Source organism: Nerophis ophidion, linkage group LG25, assembly GCF_033978795.1.
Source record: "Nerophis ophidion isolate RoL-2023_Sa linkage group LG25, RoL_Noph_v1.0, whole genome shotgun sequence".
NCBI lineage: Eukaryota > Metazoa > Chordata > Actinopteri > Syngnathiformes > Syngnathidae > Nerophis > Nerophis ophidion.
In genome coordinates this window covers 35,441,293-35,468,830 of record NC_084635.1, presented here as the reverse complement: position 1 = coordinate 35,468,830, position 27,538 = coordinate 35,441,293, and the positions used below count along the sequence as shown (strand labels likewise).

The following is a 27,538-nucleotide window of genomic DNA, read 5'->3' as shown; positions in this document are numbered from 1 at the left end:
GCCCCTGCCCCCACTCCAACCCCCAGAGAAAGAAAAAGGGGAAGGGCTGACAGGGAATGCAACCAGAAATAGAAGCTAAACTCATTTGAAAGAAGAAAAATAGAAGCAATGGACCAACATAAAAGATGAGAAAAATGTTTGTTTTGGTATCTGGGTTACTTACTTGGCAATCACTCAAGCAGCACTGAGAGCGGACTCAGCCAATCATTTTCTAAGTTAGTCTTTTTCAACCACTTGTCTGGTGTGCACTGGGAAGTTATCCAATTTCACCTATTTTGGGTCTACAAAATAATTGTTTGCAAAACATTAATTAGAATCCGCCAATAATGTGAATGTTTGTGTTGTTTAGACCTCGGCTTATAAGGCGCACTGCCGAAGAATGGTCCATTTTTCATCTTTTTTCATATATAAAGCGCACCAGATTATAGGGCGCAATATCCATAATTCCATCCATCTTCTTTCGCTTATCCGAGGTCGGGTCACGGGGGCAGCAGCCTAAGCAAGGAAAGCCCAGACTTTCCTCTCCCCAGCCACTTGGTCCAGCTCTTCCTGGGGGATCCTGTGGTGTTCCCAGGCCATCCAGGAGACATAGTCCTCCCAACCTGTCCTGGGTCTTCCCCGTGGCCTCCTACCGGTCGGATGTGCCCTAAACGTTCGGGTGGCATCCTGACCAGATGCCCGAACCACCTTACCTTGCTCCTCTCGATGTGCAGGAGCAGCGGCTTTACTTTGAGTTCCTCCCAGATGACAGAGCTTCTCACCCTATCTCTAAGGGAGAGACCCACCAGCCGGCGGAGGAAACTCATTTGGGCCGCTTGTACACGTGATCTTGTCCTTTCGGTCATGACCCAAAGCTCGTGACCATAGGTGAGGATGGGAACGTAGATCGACCGGTAAATTGAGAGCTTTGCCTTCCGGCTCAGTTCCTTCTTCACTACAACGGATCGATACAGCGTCCGCATTACTGAAGACGCCGCACCGATCCGCCTGTCGATCTCACGATCCACTCTTCCCTCATTCGTGAACAAGACTCCTAGGTACTTGAACTCCTCCACTTGGGGCAGGGTCTCCTCCCCAACCCGGAGATGGCACTCCACCCTTTCCCGGGCGAGAACCATGGACTCGGACTTGGAGGTGCTGATTCTCATCCCGGTCGCTTCACACTCGGCTGCGAACCGATCCAGTGAGAGCTGAAGATCCCGGTCAGATGAAGCCATCAGGACCACATCATCTGCAAAAAGCAGAGACCTAATCCTGCGGCCACCAAACCGGAACCCCTCAACGCCTTGACTGCGCCTAGAAATTCTGTCCATAAGAGTTATGAACAGAATGGGTGACAAAGGACAGCCTTGGTGGAGTCCAACCCTCACTGGAAATGTGTCCGACTTACTGGAGGCAAAGCGGACCAAGCTCTGACACTGATCATACAGGGAGTGGACCGCCACAATCAGACAGTCCCATACCCCATACTCTCTGAGCACTCCCCACAGGACTTCCCGAGGGACACGGTCCAATGCCTTTTCTCCAAGTCCACAAAGCACATGTAGACTGGTTGGGCAAACCCCCCTGCACCCTCAAGAACCCTGCCCAGAGTATAGAGTAGGGTGCAATAAAGGAGTCATATTGTTATTATTTTCTTCTAAATTGAAAACACTTCCTCCCAGGGGGTGATCAAGGGTGATGGGTCAAATGCAGAGAATAATTTCGCCACACCCAGCATGTGTGTGTGTGACAATCATTGCTACTTTAACTTTAAACTCGACAACCAAAATGATTGCGTACATTAGGTGCACCGGGTTATAAGGCGCACTGTCGACTTTTGAGAAAATGAAAGGATTTAAGTGCACCTTTTAGTCCGAAAAATACGTTACTCGTTATTATTATATAACGCCGTCAATTAACAAAATATTTGACACAGAGGTGTATTCCTGCAGAATTTGCGGGAAAAAAGCTAGCATGTAGCATGTGTAATTATAAAATGCTAACGATTGTTAAAATAATTGTCTACAGCATGGACCCGAACCTTTTTGCCCGAGACAGCCATGAAAGCCAAATATTTTAAAATGTATTTCCGTGAGAGCCATTGAATATTTTTTGAAGCCTGAATACAACTAAATGAGTGCATTTTTAAGTAAGACCAACATTTTTAGGGTACAATAAGTCTCCTATTTTTTGGATCACATTGTTATTCTGAAGCAGAACCAATAATAAATAAAATACTTGTTGAACATGTGCGGTAGAAAACGGTTGGATGGATTAAAATGCATGAGAATGTTTTATATTTTTAACGTTGTTTTTAACACTGCGATTACCAGCGGAATTATTCATGACTTATCCTGTTAAGTAATGTCAGCTAAGATTTATCTGAGAGTCAGATGCAGTCATCAAAAGAGCCACATCTGGCTCTCGAGCCATAGGTTCTCTACCCCTGGTCTACAGACTGCAAATGGGCCCTGAGCTGCACTTCGGACACCCCTGTGGAAATATTCTTTGTGTTGTATCTTGTAGCTTTGTTTTTTTGTCCAAACGACAAAGACAATCGTCCTGAGTAGTCCTGGGTTCAATACCGGGCTCCGGATCTTTCTGTGTGGAGTTTGCATGTTCTCCCCGTGACTGCATGGGTTCTACTCCGGCTTCCTCCCACCTCCAAAGACATGCACCTGGGGATAGGCCCCTCCCACCTCCAAAGACATGCACCTGGGGATAGGCCCCTCCCACCTCCAAAGACATGCACCTGGGGATAGGCCCCTCCCACCTCCAAAGACATGCACCTGGGGATAGGCCCCTCCCACCTCCAAAGACATGCACCTGGGGATAGGCCCCTCCCACCTCCAAAGACATGCACCTGGGGATAGGCCCCTTCCACCTCCAAAGACATGCACCTGGGGATAGGCCCCTCCCACCTCCAAAGACATGCACCTGGGGATAGGCCCCTCCCACCTCCAAAGACATGCACCTGGGGATAGGCCCCTCCCACCTCCAAAGACATGCACCTGGGGATAGGTTGATTGGCAACACTAAATGGTCCCTAGTGTGTGAATGTTGTCTGTCTATCTGTGTTGGCCCTGTGATGGGGTGGCGACTTGTCCAGGGTGTACACCGCCTTCAACCCAAATGCAGCTGTAATAGGCTCCCAGCGCCCCCACCCCCGCGACCCCAAAAGGGACAAGCGGTAGAAAGAGGATGGATGGATGGACAAAGACAATCACTGACCATACACACGTACAGTAGACCCCAGAAAGCTGTACTTCCATGATAGTTTGGTTACAAAGATAACTTGGATCCTGCAATCCAATAAAGGGGCTTTTTGGGTCTTGGATGAGAGAAAAACAAATATTGGAAGAGGATTCCACGGCAGGAAATGAGGATTACTGCTGAGCGACAGAATGAATGTGAGAGAGTAAAGTAACAAAGTGTGTTGGAAGAAGAGAAGGACACCCGGTGGAGATAAGCCAGACTGTCTAAGGCTGTGTAGGAGACTGAATCAGGTTTTAGCACTCGGGTGTCTCATTCAGCGGTGAATGAGCGCTGTTGTTGTTAACTGTGATGTATGAATCACCCCCAGTGGCGTCCTGGCAGACTCCCTTCAGGGCGCTTCATCACCGCTTGTCCCAGTGTGGTTTGTCCATTTGTCGTCTCGGGAAACACAGGCTGAGCCCTATCTTCAGAGTCGGTAGTTTTATGTGGGAAAACATGAAGACGACTCGTCCAGGGTGTGCCTAGCCTTCCGCCCGAATGCAGCGCTCCCGTCCAAAGGCAAAACCCAGTAACTCAATTTTGGTGAAAACTGAGCTGATGATAATTTTGGAGTTCCTAGGTGATATTCTTTACATTAGTGTATGTTGTGATTTGATCCGTAAGTAAGCTGTTACGCGCATGGCAGGACCTAGCAACTACCACAGAACCGCGTAGATACAACAGAAAAACCTAGTATCTCAAGGGACCAATCGGAGCTTCTTTGTCAGTCGCCTTATTGTCTTTAATGAGACATTTGCAGGAATGGGGGCCGACTATGTGATATTATGGCACGAGGAGATATTTGGAAGATTGGCTCAGGACGTTGCAAGCACCTTCATTAAATGTAGTCTTCTTGATTCTTCCCCTTGCATACTCTTTTGGCCAGATAACTGTGGGGGTCAAAATAAAAACTGGACGCTGTACACGGCTCTTGCCCAATGTGCAAACGCAGAATGGGGCCCACCCGAGATTGTGATCAAATATCTGGAGAAAGGGCACACGTTCATGAGAGCAGATTCAATCCATGGGTCAATCGGCAAGAAAATGAAAGCTCAAGAAAACATCTATACGTTTGATGACTTTGTAGATCTTTGTAAGACAGCATCAAGATAGATTGGTTGTCCTTTGTTTTCTCAAAATCAGCTAGAAGTGAGTTACTAGGTTTTGCCTTTGGACGGGAGAGCTGAGATTTGAAAACCTTGCTCTTGGTTTTTAAAGCTTTCCATGGACTGGCACCTCATTATATCTCAGACCTCATCCTAACTTACAATCCTGAGGTCCGAGAGCTCACTCCAGGACCAGACTTAAAACTTCTCTGCGGTCGGCCCTAAACTCTGGAACACTCTGCCCCTCCATCTTAGAACTGCTCCCACAGTGGACTCTTTTAAGTCTCGTCTTAAGACCCATTTTTATTCTCTGGCTTTTAACACTACGTGAGTTGTGTGGTCCTCTGTTGTCTTCTGTGTTTTAAAAATGTGGATTTTTTATTTACTTTTTTAATTGGTTTTACCCTTTGAAATCGTTTTTAATCATATTTATTTAATATTGGTTTTATATGTATTTCTTTTTTCTTTTTATTCAGTCATTGGTGGAGCTCAGGATATTGTTTGAATGTTGTCTTTAGTATTGTTGTGCAGCACTTTGGAAACATTTTGTTGTTTAAATGTGCTATATAAATAAAGTGGATTGGATTGAGATAGGCTCCTGCAACACCCCCCCCCCCCCCGCAACCCTGATAAAGGTACAAGTGGTAGAAAATGGATGGATGGATGTGCAACAGTACAAGCTGTCACCACACATCATGCTGTCATGATCTGTGGTCTGGATTATGTTTTTGTTATTTTTTGTTAGTTTTGGACTCTCTTAGTTCCTGTTTGCGCTCCCTTGTTTGTGTAGTTACCATGGCAACACATTAGTTTCAGCTGCCGCTGGTGTTGGGACATGCACCTGCTCTAATTAAGAGACTATTGTTGAAGCCTGTCTTTGCCAGGTAGTCCTCCTGGCGTCATTGCTCTTTTCATGCCACAGTAAGTCTTGCTTATTTCATGCCATTCCGTAGTTAATGCTATTTGCTTCATGCCACAGTTTAGTGAGGTTCTCATGTCCATAGTTTCATGTTTCATGTCCAATGTTTTTTTTGCCTTTGCTTCTCGTGTGAACGGCACGCTTTCCTTTTGTTTTGGTTGCTGTCATTTCTGCTGTGTAGGGTTAATTGATTATTAAATCTGTTCCTACCTGCTACCCTTGTCCGGAAAAGTCAGTTTGCATCTCGGGAGAACAACCCCCCCCCCTCCCCCTCCCCGTCGTGACACATGCAAATGATCACAATTACATTGATGTGTTTATGCATTGGATTCGTTATGATTCCGTTCTTCAAGGGTTTCTTCATAAAGCATTTCTCTTTTTTCTCGAGTGGTCCATCCTTGAGGAGGCCACAGTGAGTCAGTGTAGCAAAAAGGTGGTACGAGAGAAAATAGGACAAGACAAAGGCCCCGAGGCCATCTTGGAGGATTGTGGCTGCGTGCGGGGGCAGGGCTCCAATTCTGTCACCATACATAGCAATCTATGATCTCGTCCTTCCTCATTACCTAAAAAGCGCTACTTTTTTACGTTTATACCACATTTCCCCAAATATGAAAGCGCACACTGCAAAAAAGTCAGTGTTCAAAAACAAGAAAAAAAATACAAAAATGAGGGGTATTTTATTTGAACTAAGCAAAATGATCTGCCAATAGAACAAGAAAATTTGACTTGTCAAGACTTTCCAAAACAAGTCAAATTAGCTAACCTCAATGAACCCACAAATACCTTCAAATAAGTATATTCTTTCTAATAACTGTGCTACTGTATGAGTACGTATGTTCTATTGTTTCATTGAAAATAAAAGAGCAAAAACTATTTGGCTTTCATCTGTTTTAATTATGAGACACAATCCTGTCAAAGTCATGATTTTTTTTTTCCATGCTTGAAATAAGAAATTATTATTTTAAAAAGTCAGTTTTATACAAGTGAGTGTTGATGACACAACTTTGCAACACTTGATGTTCTAGTTTTAATGGGGAACATTATCACAATTTCAAAAGGGTTAAAAACAATAAAAATCAGTTCCCAGTGGCTTGTTGTATCTTTTGAAGTTTTTTTCAAAATTTTACCGGTCTCGGAATATCCCTAAATAAAGCTTTAAAGTGCCTTATTTTCGCTATCTTCGAAACCACAGTCCATTTCCCTGTGACGTCACACAGTGCTGCCAATACAAACAATGGCGGTTACCACAGCAAGATATAGCCACATTAGCTCGGATTCAGACTCAGATTTCAGCGACTTAAGCGATTCAACAGATTACGCATGTATTGAAACAGATGGTCGGAGTATGGAGGCAGATAGCGAAAACGAAATTGAAGAAGAAATTGAAGCTATTGAGCGAATAGCTATTGACGCTATTCGGCCATAGCGTGGGTGTACCTAATGAAGTGGCCCATAGCATGGCTGCCTTATTAGCATCGCCGGTAAAATGTGCGGACCAAACGATCAGGACTTTTGCATCTTGTGACACTGGAGCAACTTAAATCAGTCGATTGGTAAGTGTTTGTTTCGCATTAAATGTGGGTATCTAGTTTCAAATGTACATACAGCTAGCGTAAATAGCAGGTTAGCATCGATTAGCTGGCAGTCATGCCGTGACCAAATATGTCTGATTAGCACATAAGTCAACAACATCAACAAAACTCACCTTTGTGATTTGGTTGACTTAATGGTTGCAAATGCATCTGCAGGTTATCCATACATCTCTGTGCCATGTCTGTCATCGCCGGTCAAATGTGGAGACACTCTGGTACATTCAATGGGGGTCTGGCGGCAGATTTCTTGCCAGTGGTGCAACTTGAATCCCTCCCTGTTAGTGTTGTTACACCCTCCGACAACACACCCACCAGGCATGATGTCTCCAAGGTTCCAAAAAATAGTCAAAAAAATGGAAAATAACAGAGCTGAGACCCGGTGTTTGTAATGTGTTGAAAATGAAAATGGTGGGTGTGTTACCTCGGTGACGTCACATTCTGACGTCATCGCTAAAAGACCGATAAACAGAAAGGCGTTTAATTTGCCAAAATTCACCCATTTAGAGTTCGGAAATCAGTTAAAAAAATACATGGTCTTTTTTCTGCACCATCAAGGTATATATTGACGCTTGCATAGGTCTGCTGATAATGTTCCTCTTTAAGCATGTTTTACTCAATATAGCTCATCAAGTCTCAGCAACAAGCTGTAATATCTTACTGACATCATTTAGGACCAAAAACTCTCAAAACAAGTAAAACACTAACATAAAATCTTCTTTGTGAGAAGAATTATCTTATCAGACAGAAAATAAGAAAATATCCCTCTTATTTGAGATATTTCATCTTACTTGGATTTCACTTTTTGCAGTGCACATAAGCCCCACCCACTAAATTTCAGAAGAAAAACATTTTCCAACTCGCCGCACTGTATATAAGTCGCAGTAAAATGACTCAACTACACAGAAATATTTTGTAAATGTAAACTGACATACCTTAATTGTTTGTAAATGGTGCCAGTAAAACGGTTAAATAAAACAAAACAGAAGCCATCTTCATGGACCCACTACTCAACTGAAACAATACAAAAAGAATGTCATTGTAAGTTAATAATACTGACACAGACGCTCGTAAACATCCATCCAGCCATCCATTTTCTACCGCTCGTCCCGTTTTGGGGTCGCGGGCGTCCCCGGAGCCTATCTTAGCTGCATTCGGGCGGAAGGTGTGTACACCCTGGACAAGTCGCCACCTCATCACAGGCTCGTGTACATCTTAGCCTAATAGTCAATGCTAACGACGCTAGCTTTATTACCTTATGATAGCATGTACAAATATTCATTAAATACTGTTCTGGCTACTTATTTTTATTTGAGCTCTTCTTCCGCTTCAATTTGTAAGCGTTTTATTGTCTGTTTTGAATATAGTTTGAATGTGTAGAGTTGAATATCATAGTTGCTCAGACAGGAATGTGTTTAGATTAGGGTATGTCATGTCTTTATGGGGAAAGACCTTAATGGCTCTTGTTTTCATGTGTGTTTACGCTAGCTTGCTAGCCATTAGCGTGCTAGCTTGTGTCTCCTGTTAATGAGCAGTAATTACGGGTTTATCAAAGTGTGGTTACTACCATTTGTAGAGGGGGGCGTGGCCTGCGGGCCTGCCGCGCGACAGGGTGTGCAAGGACTGGCCTCGAAGACAGCGACAGATGAGTAGATGGCCCAGGTGGGCCCTGTTATCTAATCACCTGTCACCTTTATTAGCAGCAGACACGGGGTGGGAGTTGGGAGCTGGAGAGAGAGCGAGAGACACATGCCTAAAACAAACTGGTGAAAAGCAATCCAGACCGTTGTGGCAAAATAAAAAGGCCGTATTCAAACTGTCTACCGGGCTCACGGAAGATCTCTCGGACTGAGGAGAACCCTCACGGCAAAGAGAAGTTTACAGTGGCGCCCAACGTACCCGAGTGCCGAAGATGGAAGCCGACCCCCTGGTAGTAGTAGTGCGGACTCTCGTAGAGGTGACAGCGGCCAGGCAGCACCAAATAGAGACGCTCCAACTCCAGCTGGCCCAGCAGACCCAAATTGTGCAGGTGATGGCGGACCAGGTGGGAGCGGCCGTCTCCGTTCCACGCATGGAGGAGACAGAGGACCCCCAGGCCTGTATTGACATTGTGTGTGGGCGGCCCGAGGAAGACTGGGGCGGGAGACTCTTGCCGCTAATGGCGGGGGAGGCGCAGTGGGCGGTGCTTAGCCTAGCGGCGGCCTCCCACGTGTACTTCCTGAACCTGAGGCGGGCGGTGCTGGACCGGACCGGCTGCACCGCTGAGGACCACCGACGCCGGTTCCGGATGCTGCACCTGAAGCCGGAGGACCGCCCGTTCCTGTTGGGGCAACATCACCGGGATGCGGCAACGGACGAGCTGGTTGCAGCCGGGCGAAGTCGACGAGCAGGTGATGGAGCGGGTGGTCACGGAGCAGTTCCTGGAGGCAATCCCAGCGAGGACGGCGGCCTGGGTCCGCTACCACCGGCCCCAAGACCTGACAGCGGCAGTGACGCTCGCGGAGGACCATCTGGCGGTGAGGCGCGAGGGGAAAGGACAATGGAGGCAGCCGAGCCCCCAGCACCGGCACCACGCGGACTGAGCGCGCTCTGAGAGGAGGCAACTGACTTTTTTTTTAAAAATGATTTTGCCACAATGGTCTGGATTGCTTTTAAGCAGTCTGTTTTAGGCGTGTGTCTCTCGCTCTCTCTCCAGCTCCCAACTCCCACCCCGTGTCTCGTACCGGCTGCTGCTAATAAAGGCGACAGGTGATTAGATAACAAGGCTTACCTGGGCCATTTACTCACCTGTCGCTGTCTTCGAGGCCGGTCCTCGCACACCCTGTCCCGCGGCAGACCCGCAGGCCACCCCTCCCTCCACACCATTGTTGCTTTGATTTAAAACAGTAATACTATCCTTTGGCAGTTTTACAGCGGTTTATCCTTAATACCGTTTATTGTTACATCCCTCGTCGTAACCACAGCAACGTTGCAATAACAGTATGTTTGTTTTCTACATCGGTCCATTTGTGGAAGCAGGAAGTGGTTGTCGGAAATGTGTTGAATTGGTTCATCACAACAAAGCTACCTTAAATCCCACATTTTGCACCAAGGGTGTAATTTCATTCCAGCGGGTGCTTTGTGACCCGCACGATATTAGTCACCTCATCCGAGGGAGGACACATGACAGCGTGACGTCGTTACGGTGGCGCTGTCACTGTGCCACGCGTGGAGATATGTGTCGACTAAAATGCTTGTGGCGTTATTAAAATGAGCGTCACGGGCTCCGTGCGGAGATGCCATTGCAAGTGCAAATTGATTAAATGTCCCGTGTTCGCGCGTTGATAAATGGACGATCTTTTCGAGGAGGGAATGTGTTTTACAGCCAGTTATATGGGGTCAAAGGTCAACTCTTGCCACTTCCCCCATCACAGGAACTAGAACATCTATTTCATTAGGGCTCTATTGTAATTGTTCCCATTTTGAGTCCCTTAACATGCACGAAAACTCACCAATTTTTGCAAGCGCGTCCAGTCACAGTCTGTGAAATTGATGATATGAAAATAATTCTAGCGTTTCATGTTTGTGCTTTCTGTGCTGTAATTAATGTGTGTAACCATAGAATAGAATAGAAAGTACTCTATTGAGCCTTGGTGGAAATACGGCACCACAGTTCGCTCACAATAGACAATAAACATTTAGGTATTTATATATATATATTTTTTTTTTGATTTATTTTTTTTTTTTTCTTCCCAGGATGGCACTGCTGTAGTCGCTGCTGTAGGCAGGAGCTCTGTGTCATCCTTTTGTGTTTCCTTTTTGTTTCATGTGTTATTGTGTTGTTTTGCCTTTTGCTCCGGGACCCTTTGGGACTGTGGGACAAGGGGTGGCACTTTCGTGACCTCTGGGGTGCTTTTTTGTGGCCTTCTGGATCTGCCTCCCGGGAGCCTTTTGGCCATGGAGACCAGCTGCTGGGTGTCTGCCACACCAGAGTCTGTTTGGAGAGACTGGAGGAGCTGCGGATGAGGGGACAGGACTGCAGAACTGGCACTGAGCGCTGGGACGGAGAGGCTTCGCGGTGTCTTGGCTGGGTGAGCAGGTGTCGGACACCTCAGTCTCCTTGGACGTATCCTCGCTCATCCATGCCGACTGGACACTGGCCGAGAGTGGAGTCGGCTCTCTTGGTTTCTTTGTTGGGTCTGCTTCTGTCTCTGGCCATGCTCCCTCCTCCCCAGCGGACGATGGCGTGGAACACCGCAGAGGCCACCACAGTGTATATGTTTCTTTTACTTTTTATTCATAGCTGTATGTAGAAGTGCGTGGTTGTATCTGATGCTTTAATGTCTTTAATGTCCTCTGTGTTCATTGATGTCTGATGTTTCCCTCTTACACACATGTGAGAGGGATGTGTGCTATGGCTATGAGTTGTTGTTGTTTTTTTCCCTTGGCCTCAGTCTGGACCCCCTCTCCAGGGCTCAGGCTTACACCGATTTTTTTATTTTATTTTATTGTATTTTAATCTTCTATTTTTTCTGTTATGTGTAACATAACAGTGCAAGTGTAAGTATTGCTAACACATGTGTGACATAACAGTGCAAGTGAGACCGGGGGTCCCTTGGGCCAACCAGGAAGTGACTTATGTTTATCTGTGGCTCCAGGAAAGAGAATATATTGCTCCTGAGGGGACCAGGACGCCACCTTTGTTTGTCTGTGTGTGTATGTTTGTGAGTGGGTGTGCGTGTGTCTGCGTGCGTGCATGTGTGTGTGTGTGTGTGTGTGCGTGTGTGTGTGTGTGTGTGTGTGTGTGTGTCAAGGTGGCGTTGGTTGGACCACATTCTTGTGAAAGGGGAGCACAATCTGTCTCAAGCATTCAATGAACCGACTGAGCCTCACACAGTTCCTTTCATTCAGAGATGGGACAAAGGATACGTGAATGGCATGACGCCGTGTCCCGTTTAAAAGTAGCCACACTGGGCCGAGTAAGCTCATTACACATGCGGCGGGATTTGATGATGTAATGACGCTGGAGGCGTGTGGAGAGCATGTGTGTTTCATTTAAAGCGGGAACAGGTGTACGCACTCGAAGGCTTTTGTGTTTTGTATCGCTTGTTAATGATACTTATTGATATTTTTTATGACCTATCAAAAAGAGATGGAAAAATAAATTGCCTGTAAACATTTTTATTTTTAATGTAAACTTCCTCTGATTAAAATCCCCTCGGGTATCAAAGCAGAAAGGAAATGTCAACACAAGCTTGGAAAACAGTCAAACAATGTCAACAAAATTGTAAAATCACAATAAACACTTACCAACAAGCTCTTAAAATGAAGGTGCAAAAATAAGGAGTATGTAAGAAATGCTCAATAAAGTGTAACAAAATTGTGCAAAAGTGTGAAAAATGCAAACATAGAGAAACCTGAGAAGTATTTCCTGCTGGTTTCGTGCCAGGAAGTTACGACTGTGTAACATGTTTTTGGTCTGTTATTCCTATTCAAGTTGGAAATGACTTTTTGTCATGCAGTAATTGTTATTAAAATATTACTATTATTTTAAAGTAGCACATTTGTTATACTTTGTAATTTATTTTTATTTATACAGCCCTGCAGTTGAATTCCTATCTGTTGTTTCCGTATACCCAATTGGGAAAGGACAAGGGTTAAAAAGCAAATAAAGGAGCGTGGTGAAGGACTATCTTTTGTTTTAAATACATCAAAAAAAACTGCGATACTGTCTAGGCAACTTTTCCTTTTCTAGCCACAATTTCTTCATTTTTAGTTTCTGTTCTCCCTCCAGGCCAAAAATCACCAGCAAAACAATAAAACGGTGTAACCAGACATGATAGTTCATACTGGTACGCCATTGGTCCACTGGTCATTGATCTCAGGTAGTGAGTGTCTTGGTTCATGCAACCAACCTTACTTTGTCTCTTCCCACCAAGTCATATTTATTGTTTTATGGAACGCAGTTTTCATAAAAACGGAAATAAATGCGCCAAGGAATTAATTCCGGCAGTGATTAAAATGACCAAAATACAGTAAATATTGTAAATATTGCATATTGTTATGAAGATGTCTGTTACCACATGATATAAATACTTGCAGTGTGTATATTGTACATATTACATATTATGAAAGTGTCTTTTACTACATGATAATCTTGCAGTGTGTATATAAAAGATTGATGGAGGGTTTTGAAGTTGTTTTCGTGGACTCTGACGGCTACAACGGTGACTGCCCTCAAAAGCCGTGTGTTGATATGGTTTTATGGGCCCACTCACATAAGACTTGTTTTAATGCCGTCGCTATTCTTTAAAAAAAATCCCTTCCAGCGGTGTGCCAGAGCGTTTCCTGAATAAAAACCACTCCCCCGCCTTTCTTCTCCCTGCAGGGGAAGCAAAGAACATCCCTCCGTACCCGGGGCCAAACAGGATGAGGGACTGCTACTGTACTGTCAACCTGGATCAAGAAGAAGTCTTCAGGACTAAAATCGTTGAGAAGTCACTCTGGTATGCCCGAGAACATTGAGAAACCATGAGAATCATCATTGTTGCATCATGAAATATTGCATACACAGAGATATCGCCGTCCTGTTGGACTCAGTTTGGAACCTGGTGTTGACTTAAGAGCCATTTGTTCTTTCCATTTTGACTGAAAAACATATATTACATGCATATCTTCTAAACTTTAATATAATATGATCATGCCACAAGATATTCCAAGCATTTTTCTTTGGTTAGAGCACATGTGTCAAACTTAAGGCCCGGGGGCCAAATCTGGGCCGCCACATTATTTTATGTGGCCCGCGAAAGCCTTGAAATAATATGCGTTAATAAAATGCTTAATCTTTTCTATTTGTTATTTCCTGTTTTGACATTAAAAATCATGTACTGCATGCAATTGCATATCTTTTAAAATTCAATATTATCAAAATCTAAATATTATATTATCATGTATTCCAAATGTTGATATTTTTGTTAAAAAACATGTAAATTCTGTACTTAAATACCTGCTTGACTTATGATTTCAAAACAAATGATCCATGAAATTGTAGACTGTAAAATTGACAGTAGATTTTACGGTTAAATTTGAGTTTTTTTTACCGTAAAATCAACTTTGGTACTGTTTTTTTTTCAGTTTACAGTAAGACACTAAAGCATTAAAAAACCAAACAAAAAAAAACATTAAAACAGGATTTTACTGTAGAAACAAAACAAAACTGGCAGCTCTGTTGTTCAAATTTTAATGCTAAAAACAGCGGTATTGTCATTTTGTAACCTGGGTGACAAAACCCCATTAAATATCCTCATTTAAATATCCTTTTAAAACCCCATTGAAAATTATTTCTAATTAAATCTTCCTATTTAAATAATTTTATTTAAATATCCTCTCAAAACCCCATTGAATATTATTTCTAATTAAATATCTTTCTATTTAAATATCATTTTACTTAAATATCCTTTCTATTTAAATAACCTTTCAAATCCAAATTAAATATCCTATTTATTTTCGTGTCTTAGCGTGCGTCATTACGTCACGTGGTCACATGACCGCATGCGTCATTGCGTCACGTGGTCACATGACCGCATGCGTCATTGCGTCACGTGGTCATGTGACCTATTGCGGGAAGCATCAAACCCGGTAGTGGGCTGCTTCCAGGAAGAGCGACTATGTGACTCGCTTTTGACGCTTTAATTATTAACTAAGCTTTTAACTGAAATATAATAATGTCGAACTGCAGGAACCAACTACTAAAGCCGTGGTGTCGTGCGAGAGTGTTTAAGTGGGATTTATCTGCGGAATTGGTGAGTTGCATCTGTGTAGCTTAGCCGCTACATTGGTTTTGAATGGAGCTGTTAGCATCTACTTCTATGTCTGTTTTTAACTGAATATAGTCAACTCAATGAAACCTTAGCACTCTCAACAATTGTCTCATTTGTTTCTCAGAATATAGTCAACTGAATGAAACCTTAGCACTGTCAACAATTGTCTGATTTGTTGCTGGCTTGTGTTAATTGTTTGATGCTTGTTATTTGTTAATTGTTAATTGTTTGATGCTTGTCAATGCTATGCATCCAATGCATGTTATGATGCAGTCCAGTCAACCACTGTCTGCTATGCACTTTATTTGTGGAGGCAATTGGTAGATTTTGATAATATTAAAGAATGAATATTTTGATATAAAAATTATTTATTCTAATAGTATTCATGAATTTATTGTACAATATTAACAAATATACTTGCTATTTGAATAGAGTAGTATTATTTAGTAGTTAGTACCTGAATATATTTCGTGTGCGCGCACTAGAAAATTGCCTGGTCCTGCCCTTGTTGTACAGGACATGTTGGATGGCGAGCTAGACTGGTCCTGCCCTTGTTGTACAGGACATGTTGGGTGGCGAGCTAGACTGGTCCTGCCCTTGTTGTACAGGACATGTTGGATGGCGAGCTAGACTGGTCCTGCCCTTGTTGTACAGGACATGTTGGGTGGCGAGCTAGACTGGTCCTGCCCTTGTTGTACAGGACATGTTGGATGGCGAGCTAGACTGGTCCTGCCCTTGTTGTACAGGACATGTTGGATGGCGAGCTAGACTGGTCCTGCCCTTGTTGTACAGGACATGTTGGGTGGCGAGCTAGACTGGTCCTGCCCTTGTTGTACAGGACATGTTGGATGGCGAGCTAGACTGGTCCTGCCCTTGTTGTACAGGACATGTTGGATGGCGAGCTAGACTGGTCCTGCCCTTGTTGTACAGGACATGTTGGGTGGCGAGCTAGACTGGTCCTGCCCTTGTTGTACAGGACATGTTGGATGGCGAGCTAGACTGGTCCTGCCCTTGTTGTACAGGACATGTTGGATGGCGAGCTAGACTGGTCCTGCCCTTGTTGTACAGGACATGTTGGATGGCGAGCTAGACTGGTCCTGCCCTTGTTGTACAGGACATGTTGGATGGCGAGCTAGACTGGTCCTGCCCTTGTTGTACAGGACATGTTGGATGGCGAGCTAGACTGGTCCTGCCCTTGTTGTACAGGACATGTTGGGTGGCGAGCTAGACTGGTCCTGCCCTTGTTGTACAGGACATGTTGGATGGCGAGCTAGACTGGTCCTGCCCTTGTTGTACAGGACATGTTGGATGGCGAGCTAGACTGGTCCTGCCCTTGTTGTACAGGACATGTTGGATGGCGAGCTAGACTGGTCCTGCCCTTGTTGTACAGGACATGTTGGATGGTGAGCTAGACTGGTCCTGCCCTTGTTGTACAGGACATGTTGGATGGCGAGCTAGACTGGTCCTGCCCTTGTTGTACAGGACATGTTGGATGGCGAGCTAGACTGGTCCTGCCCTTGTTGTACAGGACATGTTGGATGGCGAGCTGGACTGGTCCTGCCCTTGTTGTACAGGACATGTTGGATGGCGAGCTGGACTGGTCCTGCCCTTGTTGTACAGGACATGTTGGATGGTGAGCTAGACTGGTCCTGCCCTTGTTGTACAGGACATGTTGGATGGTGAGCTAGACTGGTCCTGCCCTTGTTGTACAGGACATGTTGGATGGTGAGCTAGACTGGTCCTGCCCTTGTTGTACAGGACATGTTGGGTGGCGAGCTAGACTGGTCCTGCCCTTGTTGTACAGGACATGTTGGATGGCGAGCTAGACTGGTCCTGCCCTTGTTGTACAGGACATGTTGGATGGTGAGCTAGAGTCTGAAGCTTTATGCCTGGAACCGAACCAACCGAACTGAATCCAGCCAAGCGAGCCCCGGGCAGGTAGGAGGCTCCTCAGCAGCCGCTCTGTTTTTTTCCCTTTGGTTTCCAAAACGCAACGTATTCATTTCTGTCCTCTCAACTTCCACATTTACCTTGTTACTACCTTCACTAAACCCCCTCTGGACACTGCCACCACAACGTGGACTTTGCGAGGTCGTTTAATGAAGTGTCGTGTTGCGCTTATACCCTCTTTGGTAAAAACAAGTACTGTATCACATTGTAAATATTGAACGTTCTGTAACTTATGTTGAAAATGTGAATGGCCATTCCAATTTACATGTCTGTTTGTTGTTTATTTTTCCTATAATTCTGTAATATAATTTGGTACCATTTAAACTTAAAACCTGTGTTCAGTCTTCATTACTCTCCATTCCTAAAGCTGAATTTAGTTTCTTCTGATCTAGCCCAGTTATATAATTCATTGTTTACTTAATACTTCGACAGTGCTTTACTTAAGTAACATACAGGCTACAATTTCCATTCCATTTATTCTATTTTTTTATATGCTGTAAAAACAACATTGCTTTTTTCTGGTGACTGAGCTGTCAGTTTTTTAAGAAAAATGTAAAAAAAATGTTTTCAGCTTATGTAAAAAAAAAAAAAAGTAATGTATTATATATATATATATATATATATATATATAAAAATAAAATGGGGGTGTGGGAAAAAATCGAATCGTTTACGTTGTGTGATTCAGACTCGATTCTCATTTTTAATTTTTTTTAATTAAATGGTTTTTTTTTTGTTTTGTTTTTTCATCAATCCAACAAAGCACTACACAACAATACCATAACAATGCAATCCAATTCCAAAAGCAAATCTGAGCCAGCAACACTCAGAACTGCAATAAACAGAACAATTGAGAGGAGACACAAACACCACACAGAACAAAACAAAAGTAGTGAATATTATCAACAACAGTATCAATATTAGTTATCATTTCAGCATAGCAGTGATTAAAAATCCCTCATTGACATTATCATTAGACATTTATAAAAATAATCAAAAAGTGTCACAGTGGCTTACACTTGCATGGCATCTCATAAGCTGGACAACACACTGTGTCCAATATTTGCACAAAGATCAAATAAGTCTGATTTTTGCTTCCTTTAATAGTTCAAACAAATTGACATTATTGCAATCAGTTGATAAAACATTGTCCTTTACAATTATAAAAGTTTTTTACAAAATCTACTACTCTGCTAGCATGTCAGCAGACTGGGGTAGATCCTGCTGAAATCTATGTATTGAATGAATACACAATCCTTTTCAATCGGAAAAATATCCTTTTTGAATCAAAAATCGAATCGAAAAAATCGATATATTATCGAATCGTGACCCCGAGAATCGATATTGAATCGAATCGTGGGACACCCAAAGATTCGCAGCCCTAATACACACATATATATATATATATATATATATATATATATATATATATATGTATGTATATATATATATATATATATATATATATATATATATATATATATATATATATATGTATATATATATATATATATATATATATATATGTATATATGTATATGTATTATACACACACACACACATGTATGTTCATATATTACTTATTGTTAAATGTGGCCCTCTGAGGACAACCAAAACTGCGATGTGGCCCTGAATGAAAAGGAGTTTGACACCTCTGGGTTAGGAGAATACTTTCCTTCCTTTTGGCTGAATACCAATGACTAGTTTTGGCCTAGAAGAGATACACACATGAAGAGCTCAACCTGTTTTCTGATCTATGCACTCTCATACACATACATTATTATTCATTATTATTATTTGTTGATGGTGTCATGAAGTACCAGCCCGTAGAGAGAGTGAAGTTGGTGGTTTCAAGTTAACTTTCAGTTTCGGTTGCTGTGCAAACGAGGAGGACAAAAGAATGAGAGACAGGCGAGCGTTTGACCATTTTAGAGACTGTTTCGACCTTTTTATAGCTCGGTCCACTCTGGCTTTTCAATTGTTTTTACTTACTCCTTTTCTATAGAGTAAATTGTTAAGCGTCAGTTCTAGTCACCTCTTCTCATTTTAGACAGCCTTAGAGCAACAAGAGATGGGTGGACTCTACCCTTATGGACTGAAGGGTCCTAATAATCAGCAAAAATGAAAATTTAGATATCTGCTTGTCAACGTACAATTTGGAAGCAAGGTATTCATCATTTGGTAGTAAAAAATATAATAATCAAATGCAGTTGCTGATGCAAATTGTGTAACAGGGCTATTATACATAAATACATAATTTGACCATCTTTTTTGGATCGAGCGCACACAAGCCACACCCACTTAATTTTGGGGGGAAAATATGTTCCCATGTATTAGCCGCACCGGTCTATATCCATCCATCCATCCATTTTCTACCGCTTATTTCCTTTGGGTTCGCTGGTGCCTCTCTCAGCTACAATCTGGCGGAAGGTGGGGTACACCCTGGACAAGTCGCCTCCTTATCGCATACCGGACTGTATGTCGCAGATAACTACATTGTGAAATGAGTTATTTACACAGAAGGATTATGTCAATATTAATTTACATACCTTGTTTGCAAACGGTGCTGGTAACACGGCAGTAAAACGGCTCATCAAACAAAACAGATGTCATGGTCATGCTCTCCACTCAGCTAAACAGACTCAATAACTCCATGGCAACGTTTTGGTGAATTTACTGTGGAATTTGTGAAACAGAAACAATACAAAAAGAATGCCAGTGTAAGTTGATAACACTCACACAGACACGGTATATCTCGGTTGGCAGAGCGGCCGTGCCATCAACTTGAGGGTTGCAGGTTTGATCCCCGCTTCCGCCTTCCTAGTCAATGCCGTTGTGTCCTTGGGCAAGACACTTTACCCACCTGCTCCCAGTGCCACCCACACTGCTTTAATTGTATTGATATTGGGGTTCACTTTGTAAAGCGCTTTGAGTCACTTGAGGAAAAAGCGCTATATAAATCTTATTCACTTCACTTCATTTGTAAACGTGTTGACATATTAGCTGATGCTTACAACGCTGGCTTGATTACTTTACGATAGCGCGTGCAAATATGCATGAAAGCACGCCTACAGACATCACACATGGGACGCTTTAGTAAGTATACACAGTTTTAGTAATATTGTAAAACTTACAAACGTTGTTAGGAGTGATGAAGGAAGAATCCATACTAGCAGAAAGGCTACGGAGGGCTAGAAGACGGCACGGCACTTCTACTTCCGATTGAAAGCACAAAATGGAAGGACACTGCAGCACCCGCAGTGAGAAAACTCGTCCAAAAAATGGCGCCACAGCACAAACAATAACACATTTGACTGTACTTAAATGTATAAGAGACTGTATTTATATTTTTCACATGTAAAAAAATACTTAAGTGTTGCTGATTTACCCCCAGGGATCAATAAAGTACTTTCTATTCTATTGTATTCTACATCAATTCAGTGTATATGCTTTTTTTTTTTAATTTAAACTATTCGCATGTTGGACGTCATCAAAGAAAAATCTGTAAATTAGTCGCACGGTTTTTTAAGCCGCAGGGTTCAAAGTGTCGGGAAAAGTAGCAGCTTACAGACCGGAATGTACGGTATATTAATTGTTACAAACGGCCTTGTGAAGGCATTCGTTATTGCAATGTGGTCCTTAAAAAACGTGTTTGACACCCGGGCTTTAAAAGATATTTCTGGACCATCATAATTGTGTTTTTTTGATGTTCTGAAATGCCTGATACTATCATATTCTGAGTTTTTTAGTACAAAACCCAAAACCAGTGAAGTTGTCACATGGTGTAACTCGTAAATAAAAAACGATTACCTACAATGAGTTGCAATTCCGTTACTACTTATATTCAATTGAGCAGACTGCAAAGACAAAATATTTCATGTTCAAACTTCAAATAATCATTAACTTAGAATTTAATGGCAGCAACACATTGCAAAAAAGTTGGCACAGAGGCATTTTTACCACTGTGGTAAAAACGCTCAGGCCCAGCGACGCTGGAAGTTTTTCTGGGTGTTGTTGATAAATGGCTTTTGCTTTGCGTAGTAGAGATTTAGCTTGCGCTTACAGATGTAGCAACAATCTGTAGTTACTGACAGCGGTTTTCTGAATGGTTTCTGAGCCCATGTGGTGATATCCTTTACACACTGACGTCGATTTTTGATGCAGTACCCCCTGAGGGTTTGAAGGTCACGGGCGTTGCCGCTTACACGCAGTGATTTCTCCAGATTCTCTGCACCTTTTGATAATATTACGGACCGTAGATGGTGAAATTCCTAAATTCCTTGGAATAGCTGGTTGAGAAATGTCTTGGACAATTTGCTCACAAAGTGGTGACACTTGCCCCATCCTTGTTTGTGAAAGACTGAGAATTTCATGGAAGCTGCTTTTATAGCCAATCATGGCACCCAACTGTTCCCAATTAACCTGTTCACCTGTGGAATGTTCCCAATAAGTGTTTGATGAGCATTCCTCAATGTTCTCAGTCTTTTTTGCCCCCTGTGCCAGCTTTTTTGAAACATGTTGCAGGCATCAAATACCAAATGAACGAATATTTGCAAAAAATAACTGTTTTTGTCATGATCTGTGGTCTGGATTATGTTATTGATATTTTTTGTTAGTTTTGGACTCTTTTAGTTCCTGTTTGCGCTCCCTTGTTTGTTTAGTTACCATGGCGACTCAATAGTTTCACCTGCCGCTGGTGTTTGGACAGAGACCTGCTCTAATTAAGAGACTATTATTCAAGCCTGTCTTTGCCAGTTAGTCGTCCTGGCGTCATTGCTCTTTTCATGCCACAGTTTCATGCTTAGTTCATGCTGCTCGTTCAATGTCCCATCCCAAGTTTTTTAGCTAGTTATTTGTTTCATGCCTCAGTAAGTCTTGCTTATTTAATGCCACAGTTAAGAGTTTTTGCCTGTTATTTTGGAGTAGATTAATAAATATGTTCCTACCTGCTACCCTTGTCCGTAAAAGTCCGTTTGCATCCCGGGAGAACAAACTTCGCAGCAAGGAGCAAAAACCCGCCCCGTTATGACAGTTTTTCCAGTTTGAAGATTAAGTATCTTGTCTTTGCAGTCTATTCAGTTGAGTATAGGTTGAAAAGGATTTGCAAATGATTGTATTTTGTTTTTATTTAACATTTACACAACATGCCAACTTCACTAGTTTTGGGGTTTGTAGACAAACGATTGAGCTATTACGACTGCCGATTTAAAGATGCTAATATTCGTATTAAATCTTTACATGACAGAATAACTGGATCTTGTACTTGTGTATTTCAGACACTGAAGTATTTGCTGTTTCTTATTAGACTTCTGTTGCCACGTGCTCCTCCACAAGGAGAAAGGAGCAACTCGTCAAATTGAATGATATATTTGAAGATGTTTACTTCTGTGATGGATTACCGAGTCAAAGAGTCAGTAATTGTTCAATTAGACCTCGCGGGCCAAACTCATGAGACTCATTACCAGAATTTCCATGGTTGTTTAAAAGCCTGTGGCCACAAATAGCAATTTTGTTGTCAAACATGCTGTGAAGTCCCAATGATTAATAGAAGAATGCAAATAGGCAATCCAGCTTTGGAAGACCACTTTCAGCCTTTTTTAACAACGCATGCATGCAAGCGGTTGTCTCTGCCAGTTAAGCGGATCCTGGAGACGTCGCCACATTTCCAACCGGAGCAGGGATTTGTCAAACACTTGTGATTTCTCCAGAATGCAGAACTTTTTCACTGATCACAGGGGTTCCTTGGCTCAAATGAAGGCAGATGCGTCAGAATTTTACCACAAAAAATGGTATTCTTTTTTCCAATTTACAGTAATATTTTGTTAAGAACACGGTCAAATGTATTGTCCTTTTTATTCATGTGTTGGATAGTTTGCTGTAAAATCGTAATTCAAGCAGATTTTTAAGTATTTAACAACGTTTAGAAAGGTATGATAATATTCTGTTATGTTGGTTGCGATATCAGGTACTACAAGTTTAAAAGAAATGCAACTTGAAGCAGTACATATATTTTTTCTGTCAAAATGAAAAACTGATCATGTAAGCCGGGCAGCCCATGTGTACTGTGCCTTCCGGCAACATTAGCCATGGTCTGCGTGCTCTGCCTCCAACCTTTTAAGTCACGGTTTGGGAATAAACATGTGTGCCGATTGGGTCGTGTCTTAATAGATCAGCCAACCCTATTAAGTCACAGATTGGTAGTTAACATGGGCGCCAATTGCGCAAGAAACCAAGGTATATGACTTTGAGTCATACACTGGCCTATGTCATGTTATATGAATTTGGCGTATTCGGCTAAAGAGTTCACGATATTACTCTAGCACTATCTCAAAATTGTCCCCCCTTGCTTTACATCGGGAAGGCCAATGGTTGCAGAAAGTAATTTAATACACTTGAAGAAGAACCAAATGTTGAAACCGTGAGTCAGGATGGTGTGTCTAAAAGCTAAATGCTTGTGTCAGTAAACATGTTAAAGCTACAAAATTATCACAAAATTCTGCAAAAAGACAACGCATCTACAGTTTTCTGGTGTTTTTGAATGGCTCTGCCAAAAGTCCATGAATGAAACTTTGTTGTACTTGTGCAATGACAATGAAGATCTATTCTATCCTATCCTGATGGTCAAGCAAATTAACAGCGCTCTTCCGGAAACAAAAGCTTTAGACTAAGAAATTGTAGAAGATGTCACCTGATTAAAAGCATAACTACAAAGAGCTGAATTGTTAATGAATAGTCTGTAATAAGTGGAAGAGCAGCCTGCCTTATAGAAATAAAAAGGTGGGTTTTGATTGTTTTTTTTTAATCGGCGGAGAAATGTTGAAGTAATATATTGAAATGAGAAATGGTATTACAAAATATCAAGAAAACCGGGAATTGTATCAATTCTGATTAAGAGGAATGTTTTGACGGTGGAACAGTTGGAATGCGTTAAAATGTGGAAGGAGTAGTTGCCAGAAAAAAGGGTGGAAATAAGGCTTTGGAAAAGCAGGAATTCTAGAAAATCTTGGAATTTTTATGAAAGTTGGAAAAGACGAAGTTAGAATTTCCAGAAAGGTGGAATGGTTTGAATAGGTTGAAAAATGTGGAAATGGTGGAAGTTTGAAAAATGGCCAATTCATTTTGAATGGGAAAAATGTCCCAGAAAACCTGGAATTCTGGGAAATCTGGGACTGTTTGGAATTTGTCAAGGGAAAGCCTGCAGCTCCTGAATAGGTTTGAAGTTGAACGTTTTGAATGGGTGGAATAATGTGGAAGGTAGTTATATATTCTTTTTCTTTTTTTAAGTTTCTCTTTAAATTCTTCCCCAGATTCAGACCTATCCATAGATATAACGTTTTTATATATTTGTAATGTTTTTTTAATGTTCTACTTTAAGCCCACCATCTTTAATTTTTTATTATGGGAAAAACACAAAGACAACATTTTGCAAAAAATTGTTGCAAAGTCGAATACTTTAAATAAGATAATTACGGCTTTTAATAGGTCAATAATTTATAACAACGCTGCTTTTCATGCATTATTACCTTTGGAACAATTACTTTTTTTTTCAAGTCCGAAAAATGGACATGCTCTAAAAAGTTTTATAAGTAAGTCATGTATTCATTATTTTTAAAGAAAATAAGATCTTTGTGAAATGATGGAATTCGATTAATCTTGATTGTGGCCAGCAAGTCCAGCCATGTTTCATCATCATGCACACCAGCCTCAGTCCAGCTGTTGGCAGCAAGTTAAATCAAATGTGCAAAACCTAATTCAACATATTCAGAAGCTGTCAAGTATTTTATGATCATTTTAGGATCATATTACGTGTGTACTGTAACTTTGCCTCCTTTCATCTCAGGTGACAAAACATGTAAGCCTTTAATTGCGGACTCAGCCCTGAGCGATATAACATGTCAGTGTTTTTTCTCTGTGGTGTCGCCTCTCTCCAACAGTCCGTTCTATGGCGAGGACTTCTACTGTGAGATCCCACGCAGCTTCAGACACCTCTCCTTCTACATCTTCGACAGGGACGTCTTCAGGAGGGACTCCAGTATCGGTGGGTCTCAAACATCTGGGATGGGTTTTTTTGCACCTCTTTTTTCAAATTTGCCCCACATCCACAGTCCTTACGTGAGACACAAACACGTACGTTAATCCCTTTTCTGTGACTTCGAGATAGTGAAATATTGCAGGTAATGGTAATTCTACTTTTTCGCCTTTCGAGTTCTCATAAAAACCTCCAACAACGCTCCATTTACATGTTATTACCTGCATTTTGGCGCCATCGTTAGTGTAGGCTCTAAAGCTGAGGAACTACTTTTCTGGCGTAGTGACACCGCGCCTTGCTAAGACCAGCTCAACAGGCTAATGCTAGCTACAAGACCTGCTACTGCATCTGCTTTAAATGAGGGAAAGCCAATTGTAGATTATAAATCATGCCTCACACCATTGTAGCAAAACAGTGCTTGTGCTGAAAAATACAACCATCCCAGTAAGATCGTACATTGTACGTGGCTGTCTAGTGCTGAAATATACAACCATCCCAGTGAGAGTGTACATTTTAAATGACTCTTTTATTTTTTAATGAAAGATACTACTATCCTATTGAGAGTGTACATTGTAGGTGGCTGTTTTTTATGTGCCGAAAGATACAATCATCCCAGTAAGAGCGTACATTGTAAGTGGATGTTCTTTACTGAACGATACAACCATCCCAGGGAGAACTGACTTTGTAAGTGGCTGTTTTGTTTACTGCCGAAAGATACAACTATCCTACATATGTGGCTGTTTTGTTTTCCTGCTGAAAGATACAACCACCCCAGCGGGAGGATGCTTTTTTGTAAGTGTTTTTTCTGTGCTAAATGATACAACCATCCCAGTGAGAGTGTACTTTTGTAAGTGGCTGTTTTGTTTCCTGCTGAAAGATACAACCACCCCAGCGGGAGGATGCTTTGTAAGTGGCTGTTTTGTGCTGAAAGATATAACCATGTCAGTAAGAGCGTACTTTGTAAGTGGCTGTTTTGTTTTGTGCTGAAAGATACAACCATCCAATTGAGAATTGAGTGTACATTGTAGGTGGCTGTGTTGTTATGTGCTAAAAGATACAATCATCCCAGTAAGAGCGTACATCATAAGTGGCTTTTCTGTGCTAAATGATACAACCATCCCAGTGAGAGCGTACTTTGTAAGTGTCTGCTTTGTTTTCTGCTGAAAGATACAACCATCCCAGTAAGAGCGTATTTAGTAAGTGACTGTTTTGTTTTTCTTACCGAAAGATACAACCGTCCTACATATGTTTCTTAAATACAACCTTCTCATCGAGCGCGTACATTGTAAGTGGCTGTTTTTGTTTTGTCCTGAAAGATACCACCATCCCATTGAGAATGTACATTGTAGGTGGCTGTTTTGTTACGTGCTGAAAGATACAATCATCTCAGTAAGAGCGTACATCGTAAGTGGCTGTTTCACGCTGAATGATACAACCATCCCAGTGAGAGCGTACTTTGTAAGTGGCTGTTTTGTTTTCTGCTGAAAGATACAACCATCCCAGTAAGAGCGTACTTAGTAAGTAACTGTTTTCTGATGAAAGATACAACCATCCTACATATGTTTCTTAAATACAACCATCTTAGTGGGAGTGTACTTTGTAAGTGGCTATTTTGTTTTGTGCTGAAAAATACTACCATCCCATTGAGAATGTACATTCTAAGTGAATATTTTGTGCTGAAAGATAAAAACCACCCAATAGAGAGCATACATTGTAGGTGACTGTTTTGTTTTGTGCTGAAAGATAAAACCATCCCATTGAGAGCGTACATTGTAAGGGACAGTCTTGTTTAGCGCAGAAAGGTACAACCAATTTATTGAGAGCATATATTGTAAGTGACTATTCTGTGCTGAAATATACATTGAGAGTGTGCATTGTAGGTGACTGTTTCGTTTTGTGCTGAAAGATACAACCATCCCATTGAGAGTGTACATTATAAGTGACTGTCTTGTTTAGTGCTGAAAGATACAACCATCCCATTGAGAGTGTACATTACAACTGACTGTCTTGTTTATCGCTGAAAGATACAACCATCCCATTGAGAGTGTGCATTGTAGGTGACTGTTTCGTTTTGTGCTGAAAGACACAACCATCCCATTGAGTGTACATTATAAGTGACTGTCTTGTTCAGTGCTGAAATATACAACCATCCCATTGAGAGTGTACATTACAACTGACTGTCTTGTTTATCGCTGAAAGATACAACCATCCCATTGAGTGTACATTGTAAGTGACTGTTGCGTTATGTTTGTATTTTGTTTAGCTACAATGCTACATGTTGGTTTAGTGTTTCACCAAATCTGCTTCAGCCTAGCTTTTTAAATGTGTAACTCTTTCTCCGTGTATACTCAAACTATAAAAAAAAATGGTTATTTGTCCCGAAGTAGTAATCGTTGGCTCTCACATAAGACATACAAAATAAAAATAAAAAACTTCAAATGTACAGATAGATCTGAAATTGATCTAGAGATTTAATCCTAGAAAAACATACAGTTAATAAATGACATTTCTTTGACTGGGACACTTCTGGGTCTCCGGGACCAAACTTGAGGGCAACCCTAAAAGTACAAAAAATATATTTATATTTATTCTATTGCTTTTGAAAATGACAAATATCAAAATGAACCCCCCTTGTGCTTGATAAAGTTTGGACACCCCTGCTGTACAGTGACTGAGAATGCGTACATTTAATTTTTGGTGGTCTTTGGCTGCCTTTTTTCAGCTAATTTGTGGTTTTGTTGCGGTGTCGTGTGTAGGCAAGGTTGCGGTGAAGAAAGAGGACCTGCAGAAATATCACGGCAAAGACACCTGGTTCCAGCTCCAACCTGTCAGCGCTGACTCCGAGGTGCAGGTGAGTACGGACAAGAGGAAACACGACAGTGCAATTCAATCATCCGCTCTACTTCCTGTCT

At 41.9% G+C, this 27,538-nt stretch overlaps 1 protein-coding gene across 2 annotated transcripts in view; it reads left to right on the top strand.

The window, feature by feature from the left end:
- The window catches only part of rasa3 (RAS p21 protein activator 3), a 108,277-nt gene that overhangs the window by 23,719 nt on the left and 57,020 nt on the right, over nucleotides 1-27,538 (top strand). For both annotated transcript variants that reach the window (XM_061887066.1, XM_061887067.1), the window contains exons 2-4: nucleotides 13,219-13,336; nucleotides 24,532-24,635; nucleotides 27,383-27,477. In XM_061887066.1, the coding sequence (XP_061743050.1) occupies nucleotides 13,219-13,336; nucleotides 24,532-24,635; nucleotides 27,383-27,477 (317 nt within the window). The remainder of the gene's footprint in view (nucleotides 1-13,218; nucleotides 13,337-24,531; nucleotides 24,636-27,382; nucleotides 27,478-27,538) is intronic.